The 12,139-nt window shown below is 33.6% G+C and overlaps 1 protein-coding gene across 4 annotated transcripts in view; it reads right to left on the bottom strand.

Annotated features, from left to right (window-relative positions):
• EHBP1 (EH domain binding protein 1) overlaps positions 1–12,139 on the bottom strand; it is a 346,811-nt gene that overhangs the window by 203,695 nt on the left and 130,977 nt on the right. For all 4 annotated transcript variants that reach the window (XM_082672228.1, XM_082672227.1, XM_082672230.1 and 1 more), the window contains 2 exons: positions 5,314–5,495; positions 2,177–2,316 (listed from right to left, as the gene is read on the bottom strand). In XM_082672228.1, coding sequence (XP_082528354.1) covers positions 2,177–2,316; positions 5,314–5,495 — 322 coding nt within the window. The remainder of the gene's footprint in view (positions 1–2,176; positions 2,317–5,313; positions 5,496–12,139) is intronic.

Here is a 12,139-nt window from a genome sequence, read left to right as displayed (position 1 = left end):
AGTATTGTATGATTTTGCTGACATTATAAACAATGCAAATGTCAGCACTTATTATTGAAAAAAGAAACCCAAAATGTTATTGAAATAAAAATAATAGCCAGGAGGGGTTGAAGGGAGAAATTCAAATAAAGAAAGGAGAGAATCATATTGAATCTCACAAGGTGAGTCAACACATTCTGTTTCATTTTTAATGTTAGTAGAGAAATACAGGTTCATTCAGTTATCCCTCTAGCTTATTTATTTTAGAGGATACTATTCCAAAATGAAAACAGAGGATACATAACTTCCAAATTACTCTATTAAAAAATGCTTAAATGAACATTTGAGAATGGCAAAATATAAGCGGTGGGTGGGAAAAAAATAATAAGAAAATTCCCAAATAAAAGTATAAAGTAATATAAGTGAAATTAAGTATGTCAGTTATCAAGAAATACAACCAAATACTGTTTATAAAGAGAACTATTTAACACAGAGAGGATTAAAAATAAAGTGATAAATACACCAGGTACAAAGAAGGCATGGATTATAAATATCAATATCAGGCAAAAATTCAAGGCAAGAGGCATTAAATGGGGCAAACTGATCAAATTATAATCCACGATGAAGGTATAAGAGAATATTTTTTTATAAACTAAATAATTTAGGACTGAAGTTCTCTGTCTTTCACTGATGAACTATACAAAAGGCATAAGAATATAAATGACTAAATAATATAAATGTAAAGTTTGGTCTAATAGCTACATGCTGAATCTGACAAATAGAATATACATGTAAAAAGATATTTATGGAAAATTTACAAAAACAGATCATGTATATACACTACAAAGAAAAAGATCTCAATCATATTTAAAAAAATTGAAATATGACAGGCTTCAGAATCTTATTTGAATTAAATTAAACTAGAAATAAACAAACTAGAAATAAACACAACCCACGACAAAGCACATTCTCCTAAACATTCCTGGGTTAAATAGGAAATCAAAATGGCAATCATAAATTAGAAAATAATACAGTTAACCCTTGAATAAAACAGAGTTTAGGGGCATCAACCCTCTGTACAGTGGAAAATCCACATATAACTTATAGTCGGCCCTCTGTATTCATGCTTCCTCCAAGTCCTCAGTTCTTACATATTTGCATCTACAGATCGTGTAGCACTCAGTATTTACTATTGAAAAATATCTACATACAAGTGGACCTATGCAGTTCAAACCAGTGTTGTTTAAGGGTCAACTGCAATTTATAAAATTTGCTCAGGACAAAACATCTGTCTTTGCATACAAGTCTGATCAATTCCTTATAACAGAAGTATTGTAGAGATGAAGGTCACTGGAGTTGAGGAAGTCACAGAAGTTTTTGACTAAGAAATTAAATTGGTCATCCATGTGATCAATGGAATTCCCCCATACGATAGCAAGAATTTAGGCAAAGCCAAGAGATGGGTGCCGAAGTGTCCAATGAATTTGGAAAAGTCACCAAGACGTGAACAGATGATAGAAGTCAAGGGATAACAATCCAGAAATTTACAGCAATTTATTAGATGAAAGGAGTATTATACAGTGCTTGATTTTCACTCCAATAATAAAGGTGTAACATCAATTCCTTAAGGGTGCTAGCCAGATTGATGATAAACATTTATTGACCAATTAATACAAAGAGGTTCTAACCACTTACCATCTTAGTAGTTTGATCAAACCAGCTATAAGAAATACTTGCATGGAAGTGTCTAGATATAAGGATACATAAGATGTGTACAAATTCAAAACAAAGAATGTCCATACAATTTATGTGAATAAATGAACAGGAGCTAGGAGAAGGTAGCCAATGCATCTTCTCATCTTACCCTTAAGACAGATTTTTACTTATAGAGGGTTCATCCATACATTGACAAAATAAGTATGAACATCTTTAGGCTACTTTATACTATAATCAGTAGTTCCAATAAAGTTTGATGCTTTCTTGGCTAGCCTTGGACTTGATCTTAAACTGCTAAAATCTGTTATTTCCATCAGCATGTAAAGTTTCCAGAGAGCTAAATGGTATATTATATTAAGAAGCCTTGGGAAAGAAACAATACCTTGTTAGTGGAGTTGTTTTTTCCTGGGAAACAAGAATGAGTTTTTCAACTCTGCAAAAAAAACAGATAAATTTTTAGTTTAATGCAAATAACACCAACCTGTAATTTTTGCTGCCTTTTCCTCTTGGTTCACTCGGTTCTCATCATCATCTTCATTATCTTCCTCAAAGTCATCTAAATTGCCAATGTCAGCTTGCTTCATACTCATCAAACTAGCCAAACTTTGCATGTCTTCATCCCTATATCAATGATAATACACAATTTATTAAATGACATTACCTTCAAAAGGGTTGTTTCTTAAGAAAATAATATTAATACATTTCTTCTTTCTAAACATTAACAAGACTTTTTAAACAGTTATACAAAACTACTGAGCAATCTAAATATTCATTCATTAATTTTTAAATGGCACATTGAATTAATAGAAAGCAAACAGGATTAAAACTAACTGGTTAGGAGTTAGTTTAATTCTGTGCTGCAGATCTAAAATTTTCTTCATGGAATTAAAGTTTGGTTTTCTGATCATGAAGTCTGGAAACAAAAACTTGTTTCATAAAACAATGGGATAGTTTGCAAATCAGATGAGATCTAGACTTTAAAAATATTCAAGTTTGCAGAAGGAATTAGAATAGAAATTCTTAATCTGAAGTCCATGAACCCTTTTGGTTTTGTGGGTAGGAGTAAAAAGAAGTGGTAAACCCCTGTAAATTATATTTAAATCTTGTTTAACTGTGCATTTTTCTCAAAGGAGTTAAAACTCCCCTAAAGTTAAAAAACTACAGTAATTGAACTAGCACCCAAAAGCCTAGCCTTTTTAAGAATTACAGGATAGAAAATGACTTGGGTTAGTTAAATACCATACATTTGACAAAATGTAAATATGTTTTTATATCTTGAAGTATTTTAAGTATAAATTTAAAGTTTATATTAAATACTCTAAATGTTAAATAATTTAAGTTTTCTTGACCTATTATTTTACTTTAAATTTCAAATAAACTACAGTGAATGAAACATATTTCTAACATGATACATACAAACTAAATTTCAATCAGCTATACTTCCTCCAAATTCAGAAAACTGAATTAAAACACTGTTTCTCATGTTTTTACCACAATAAAATAAAAACAAAACAAAACCACTGTTTCCTTTGCAAAGTAATGCTTGTTAACATTCACTTCTAGGGCTTCCCTGGTGGCGCAGTGGTTGAGAGTCCGCCTGCCGATGCAGGGGACATGGGTTCGTGTCCCAGTCCGGGAAGATCCCACATGCCGCAGAGCGGCTGGGCCTGTGAGCCATGGCCGCTGAGCCTGCGCGTCGGAGCCTGTGCTCCGCAACGGGAGAGGCCACAACAGTGAGAGGCCCGCGTACCGGGAAAAAAAAAAAAATTCACTTCTAAATATGGTATGATTTTGCAGGCTAAATTGGTTTTTGAAATTCTTTGCATTTTATCTCATATAAGCTTAGAGTTAACAAAATCATTTCCCCCTTTTAAGACAAATTTAGTGGCACAAAGTCTGCATGGACAAAAACAGTTGTATTACCTTATATGAATGTCTTACAAACTGCTTTCCCATCACCAGGGTATAATTTCAATATATAACAGTGTTCTTAAAATGTTAACTTGCTTAATTTTATCTCCTATATTTTCACCCTGAACATTCTTCTTTGGGAAAGGTGAGTAGGCAAGGAATGAGGAGATAGAGAGGTGGTTTAGGGTGTTCTGAGAGCATTCTCCACTCAAATTGAGACATTTAGTTTGAATTTCCTCTCACCCAAATTCCAATGAATGGTGCTAAATCACTTACTGCTTCTGCCCAGCGGAAAGGAGTCCACCTTCAAAAGATCTTCTCTGACTTTTTCTCTCTTCTTTCTGTGTTTCCTTTCCTTTCATTTTGGCTTGAACTTCAGAGTAAGGTCTTTATTTTAAACTTTTCAATATTTAAGTCTACAATTTAAAGTCCTGAGATGAAAGACTAATTGCTTCCATCCTGCACTGTCCCTCCACCACACTCACATAGAAGCCAACTTTCTAGAGAAGAGGCTTACTGTTATCTACCAAGTCATTTGTTGCCCTGTAGATGAGTGCCAAACATCTCTTTTTGACTGACGCACAGAATCCAGTCTAATCAGTCAAGTAGACATGGCCAATTATAGTAACCACATTCCACTAAGTCAAACACATTCAGAACTGTGATGCAGATTAGACTGAAATGTTCATAGCTGCCTTCTTCATATCACCTTTTAAGTCTCAGGCACAGAATTTCCATTTCTCCTCTCACTGATTTTCCACTCCAAGTAGGTGCTAACCCTTTCATTACACCCAAAACTCACACTTACCATTGATTTGACTGTATGGAACAACTAAGATAAATAATACTAATTTTTTCCTGTTCTAGGTATGTTTACCTCTTTTTTCTTTTTTTTTCTGGTACGCGGGCCTCTCACTGTTGTGGCCTCTCCTGTTGCGGAGCACAGGCTCCGGACGCGCAGGCTCAGTGGTCACGGCCCACGGGCCCAGCCGCTCCGTGGCACGTGGGATCTTCCCGGACTGGGGCACGAACCCGCGTCCCCTGAATCAGCAGGCGGACTCTCAACCACTGAGCCACCAGGGAAGCCCTGTTTACCTCTTTTTAACCAGTTAGAATTTTACTCTTTTAGGAGACTAGAACTGGGTGTAGGAGTTATCTTTGTGCAATGCCTATTCAGTGCTTAAGAAGTGATAATTTGAAAAAGATAATGGTCATAGCAAACTGGTTATGTAACTGTACTGTACCTTCCTATACAAGTATTGGAAGGCTGAGCCAAAGAATATGCATTGGCAAAAGTTCCTTTAATTCTTTCATTCGTCTTATCCTAAACTTTTCATTTTGGCTTCCTCTCATGCCTCAGCTGCATCAAACAGCTCTACAAATTGAACTGTGGACTCCAAAGTACAACTACTTACACTGAAGACACTGAAATATAAAACAGACCCTTATGATAACCTATAATATACAATTTAAATTTTTGAAAATTGCTATAGTCATTTTTATATTATTGATCATTCTCTAGAGTTGAAAGAGACTATAAATAACAAGGAGTACATCTAATTCAGCCTCTGAAACAAAGAATTGGCCGGAATGATAGGTATGCAGTAGGATATTCTCAACTGTTAACAGTTTACTAAGTCAAAAGCTATTTACGCACCGTGTTTTAAAATATACTCTAAAACAGCTTATTTGATAAAAGAAACTTACGTGGCTTTTCCTTCCCGAAGGAAAATGCAAGATAATGAAAACTGAAGAGTGGCAGATACAACTTTTTTAGACAATGGCTTGAATTTTAACTTGACATCAGTCTGAGTTGGCATTGGGCTTGCATACTGTTTCATGTTGATGCTGGTGGTAGCAAGAGCTTTCCTTCGACCAGAAGGGGATTCCTGGAAGGTAAAAAATCATTATGTAATTTGGAGTTACTTACTTTACAGCCAAATATTTTTGAATGTTCTTTTAATAATATGATTAAATAGCAGTTGAGACTTCCCTTTCCAATGAATTCCTATAACATAATGTTGAAAAAAATTGTAATAAGGTTATATCACAACTTTCATATCTTTAAGTAAGTAAGGCAGATAGAAAATTGGAGAGAGCTGTCTCAGAGAAATAAGGGAAGACTAGAACAATCCTAAATATCTCAGGAAAGGAAAAGCAAGGAATGCAAACTAGGACAGAAGGTCTCCAGGGTTCCTGTAAAAAGAGGATCTAGCACAAGGCTAGGTATCAAAAGTACTCAACAATTGTTTCCCTTACTTTAATTATATTTAATGTACCCTAGCGGTATCTCTTCTTTCTGAACAATTCCAGTTTCTTATAGAACCCCAGCCTCTGTGGCATTCTACCTCGTTTTTTCTGCAGTCTCTGAATTCTATCTATCCTGCACTTTGAGACTTAATTCTTCCCAGGGCCTTTTCTGCTCACTCCAGTCTAAAGTCCTCTCTTCCTTCCCTAAGATCACATAAATCAAGTTAGAAAGAATTGGGTTCTCTTATCCTATGCCTGTGGTGGACACTGCTAATCGACCCCTGCAGATCTCAAGTCTTCTCCATACAGCTCTTGCCAATTCACTAGAAATGGAACACAAAATGAAACCTATTTGCTATCAAAGATTTTTAACATTCCATTAATAAGCTATCTCATTTCAAAATTATCCTTTATAGCATAATAGACTAGGAAAATAATGAAAACAGAACAGCAAAATAATGACTGGGCATTAACTATGTATAAGACATGGTGTCAATTCTGGAAAGATATGAAGATGAATAAGACATAATCCTTGACTATGTATTCTAATGGTAGGGGGAAATCCTAGATATAGGGTAATATATAAATAATGTAAACCCAAAGTCATATACCAGCAATCCTTGGGCTTTACTGGTCTGAGAGTTCAGACCTAAAATAAAACCTAATTTCCAAGCAGTGTGACCTTGAGTAAGTCAGTAAACTTGAGCCTTGGTAATCTTCCCTATAAAATAAGGAGACCAAATAGATATCCATTCAAACTCTACAATGGTTTTCTATAAAATTACTCAATTTTCCAACCAAGGCAGAAAAAACTACCATTAACTTCTGAATTATTATTTAATAAATCCTTATTTGTCCTATGATTGACAAACTTGCCTAAAATAAGGATATATTAATTTAATCAAAATATTAAAATGGCCTTTTTCCAAAAAAATGACATTTCTGCCAGCAGAACAAGTAAAAATGTAACGTAGTATCCCTAAAGAATACCTTGTTTTAAAATGTGGTCTTATCTGTCAGATTATGCACAGCAATATTATACAGGACTATTAGTGCATGTAGATACTTTATGAATGAATTTCAAAAATGCATCAAGCTCTTGAGAAGGATTTAAGCCCTCTCAGAAGAAATACTTAAGAATATGCAAATACCCTCAACTGAATCAAGTTGAACAGATGTGACTATCCCAAACAATACAAGTGTTCTTTCCCTGGTCGCTACTGTCAATCAAAGAATAAGATTAAGGTCCAAGGTTCTGACAATGTGCAAAATGAAAAAGTATGATCAGGGAGTATCAATTTATTACACTGATATGAACAATAATCTCTTATTGTACCCTTAGAATAGCTAACAACTACTACATAAAATATAGGATTTAAAGCCTCTGTTTTGAAAGCATGACATAAAAATTGCTACATATTATTTTCAGATTTGTTAAACAAATCTGTTTCATAAAATATGACATTGATCCCTTAAGAGTAATTATTTAATTTTATAACCAGATAATCAAACTAGAAAAATTAAGATAACTTGGAAATGAGCATAATTTTGAAAGCCTAGTTTAAGGATGATTCCTGCAAAATCTAGTTTTGATGATTAACATTCTGTCAATTTCATTTTTAAGGTAAAAATTACGTAGAAAGGTTTTCTGCTGAACTCAGAGAGTTTTAAAGTATTTGGTATATTGGTATCTCTGAAACAAAAGGAAATGAAAGCTACTAAATTCTAAACACAATAGAATTAGCTGTACCACTTAATTAAGCAATTACTTGCTCAGCAACAATGAAAATGGCCCCTTGTAAGGTCTGAGCAGGTGAGCAGAATAGAGCTCTTTTGAGTCTACAACATCCATTTCTAATATTAACATAGGATCTCACTTAGAGTCTGTGTCCTTGATGGGAAAAGGGGCCTAAATGATGTTTCTAGTAATTCTTTACCCAGCTCAGTCATTGTTTTCCTCTTTAGCTAGTCATAGAAAATGCATTTTTTACAAGAACAGTAATGAGAAAGACATAAGTATCTTTCATGGCTCTAACCCCAGCTCCATGAATTTTCACTGTTTATAAACATCAAGTTTATATATTTACCCACCCAAAATTGATATCATTGTTATCATCAGTTCTATAACGAAGAATAAAATAACTGATTGCACTGCTATATGTCTTTCGTACACTTTTGTCCTTCCTTAAAACACCAGGGGTCAGCCTGGCAGAGAGAGTTTAGAGAGAATTATACTGTTGTCAAAGTCCTAATGCTATTTCATTTCGCATGAAGGTTGGATAAGAGGAGAGAAGTAAAAGAAAGAAACAGTAAGAGGAACCCTTAGAGAAAGGACGCTAGATAACAGAAGTCAATAAGAAGTGAATGTTTACATATGTCTAAGACTAAGTTTCTGACTCTGGGCTCATGTTTATACCTCTGTTTGTATGTGAACCTGGCAGTATTCGGGGAATTACTTCAAAATCCCTAAAGCAGAAGTTCTTACACTTCAGTGCTTATTAAAAAACAAAAATAAAACTAAGAAAGCTTTAGATAGTTTAGATACCTGGATCTCACCCCTAGAGATCCTGAACTAGTAAAACTAGAGATGGGCTCAAGAATCTGCTGCATTTCTAAAAATAATAAGTACCCCCCTCCTATTTCCCATCCTGTCCCTCCCAGAAGCACACCCCTTCTACCAGGTGATTCTGATCCAGTTAATCGAAAATCACACTTTCAGAAATACTTCCCCTAAGGAAATTACTACATAAAAGAAATTTTAATCTCATTTTTCATAACTATTCTGTTATAAAAAAGACTTAGCCTATATATTTCCATTTCTTTGAGATTCCACCTTATTACAGTTGTAATCAGACAAATCTGAATTAGAATGTGACACCAGCACTTATTCACTAGCTAATCTTTGGCATATTTCTTCACGTATCTGAGCCTCAGTTTCACACTCTCAGACTGGCAAGTATTTTCAAGTTTGGATAATACCAAGTGTTAATAAGGATGAGGGACAATGCAAACTCTCTTAACACTACTGGAGAGAGTTTTGATGGATACAGCCATTTTGGAAAACAATTTGACATTACCTCGTAAAGTTGAACAGATGAATACTTTACGACTCAGCAATAATTCCCATCCTAGAAATATGTCCTAAATAAATTCTTGCAGTAACATATGAAAATACCTAGTAGAGTTTTTAGCATATAGTAGGTATTGAATAAACAGTATTTATTACTAATATTTATGGACCAGAACATCTGGAGAGAACATCTCTTGTCCAAATTATTCAAGTTAGGGTCTTCTTACAGAATAGTTCATTATATAATGTTTCATTTATTATGTATCCCAAGATAAATACAATTAATATAATGCCTCTCCTATTAAAATATTTGACTGATTTTCTCTACCTATTAAAACATCAAATAAAATAAACCACCTGCTAGAAATTTAACTCTTTCTCCCATATTAAGAAAACTGGGGGTTGGGGGAAGGAGAGAAGGAGCTTACTTAGATTTTATGATTTTTCAGAGCTTTATTACATAGAATGTTCTAAAAAATTCTGTCATGTACTAATACCTTAATTATCAGGTTTTTTATAACACACTGAAAATTAATGGCATTATCATTTGAGGTTTTTTTAAACTGTGGAATACATCACACATACTAAAGTATAAAATATACAAGTACTACTTAATGAATAATAAAATGAACATCCTGTACCGACCATCCTGCTCAAGAAATAGAACAATACCAGTACCTTAAAATCTTCATTTTCCCTCTGAAATTGCATCCGTCCCATTCCCTCCTCCAAAGGTAACCAGACCCTGAATTTTGGGTTACTTCTTCCCTTCCCGTTTTCAAAAAAGGAATACTACCTATGTATGCATCCCTAAAGAGTATATTACTAATGAATGGATAAACAAGAAGTGGTATATCCATACATTGGAATATTCAGCCTTAAAAGGAATGAAATTCTGACACACGCTACATCATGAATGAACCCTGAGGACATTTTACTAAGTGAAATAAGCCAGACACAAAAGGACAGATATTGTATGATTCCACTTATATGAGAAATAGGTACATTTATAGAGACAGAAGGTAGAACAGAGATTACCAGGCAATGAGAGGAGGGGAGATGAAGAGTTATTGTTTAATGGGTAAAGAGTTTGTATTTGGGATGATGAAAAAGTTCCAGAAACAGACAGTGGTAAAGGTCACACAATACTGTCAGTGTAGTTAATGCCACAAACTGCACACTTAAAAATATTTAAAATGGTAAATTTTATGTTATGTATATTTTACCACAACAAAAAATGAAAAAAGAATATATTGTCTAGTTCTGCATGCTTTTTAACTTTTTATAATGAAACAACATTAACATTTTTGTAACTTGTTTCTTATGTTCATCACTAAGTTCTTGATATTTATCTATGTTGATGTGTACAGCTGTAATTCATTAAATTTCACTGCTCCTATTATTCCATTACATGAATATTCTACAGTTTGCCTATCCATTTTACTGTTGATGAACATGGTTGTTTGAGTTTTATTTATTTATATGGAATTATTAACAAAGCTATCAATATTCTTATGTCTATATCCTCATGCACACATGCAAGAATTTGCCTAGGATATATTTCTAGAATGGGTCATAGGATATGTACACGTTCAGCTTTACCAGAAAATGTCAAATTGTAATCCAAAGTGGCTTTATTAATTTACATTCCCTAAGTGTTTCCATTGTTCCACATTTATCAACACTTGGTATTTTCTTTTTCATTTTTGCCAATCTGAGATTATTAAATATTACCTCATTACAGTCTTAATTGCATTCCCCTGATTACTAATGCATCGATTATCCTTTCATAGTTTATTGGTCACGTGTTTCCTCTTCTGTGAAATCTTTTGTACTTTTTCCTACCATGCTGTTTATCTTTTGATTACTAATTACATATGCATTCTGGTACTGAATCCATTGTCACTTATATGTGCTATTAACATCTTCTTTCAGTTTTTAGCTTGTATTTTCATTCCTTGTGGAATCTTTTGAATGAACCCAATTTCAAAGTCAACATTTTCCTTTATGGTTTGTGGTTTTGCATTTTGCTTGAGAAAATCTTCCCAACCCTGAGGTCATAAAGCTTTCCTCCCACTCCTTCAAAACTTTTATACCTCTGCTTTTCATATTTAAGAGTCATTGCCATCTGGAATTAATTTTTGTGTACGTTTTCAGATAGGGATCCAATTTCACTTTTAAAAAAATTATGGGTAAATAATTATCACAGCACTATTTATTAAATAGTCCACATATATCCATCCTTTCCCCCAGCTACAATGCCCACTCTACCAAAAATCTGGTCTCAATATACAGGTCAATGATTTCTAATTTGGTACCACTAGCCAATTGTTCTAACCTCAGAACAAGACAATATTGCCTTAACTACCAAAGCTTTATCTTTTGGGATAATTTAAGATTTTTTTAACCTTGAATCTATGGCAGATTAATGTGGTAAATTAGTAGATTTTCTAGAATTAAAGCAACTCCACATTCCTGGGAAACATTCAAAAAACATCCAAAGTTACCTAAGCCTGTTTCCTTTTGGGAAAGGTTTCTAATTACTGATAAAATTTCTTTAATGATTACAGAGGTAGATGTACAATGTCTCCCTAAATCAGTTTAGATAAGTATTCTGCCAATATTTCAAATTTAGTAACATAAAACTATTTAAAATATCTTTTTACTATTTTAATCTCTGCAGAATCTATCGTTTTGTACATTTCTTTATTCCCAGCACTGTTTGTGCCTTCTCACACTCTTTTGTTCCTAGATAATGCTTGTTATAAATTGTCTCTTTCATTGGGCGTTCCAAATCAGTGACTTTTAGCTTTCTTGATTCTTTGGAGTGAATGTATATTTCTATTTCAGTAGTTTCTGCTGCTCTTTATTCCTATTTTCCTTGGGTATATTCTGTTCTAACTCCTGAATTCGGAGCATTACTTCTTTCCTGATGTAAGCATTTAAGGCTATATATTTCTCTAAGCACTGCTTTAAATATGTCTCACATTTTTAGTATGAATTATTTTTGTTATTCTGTAGTTAAATATTTTCTAATCTTTCATTACAAGTTCTTTGACTCATGAGATGTTTATAAACTTTTTTCTTCTTTATGGAGTTTTTCTACTTATCTTTATGTAATGATTACTATTTAATTGATTTAGGGTCACAGAATGTAATTTTTGTAATGTTAATCTTTCAAAATGTATTAAGACAAGCTTTATAGCCTGACTT

Source organism: Grampus griseus, assembly GCF_964374135.1.
Source record: "Grampus griseus genome assembly, chromosome: 15".
NCBI lineage: Eukaryota > Metazoa > Chordata > Mammalia > Artiodactyla > Delphinidae > Grampus > Grampus griseus.
This window is presented reverse-complemented; position numbering and strand designations above follow the sequence as displayed.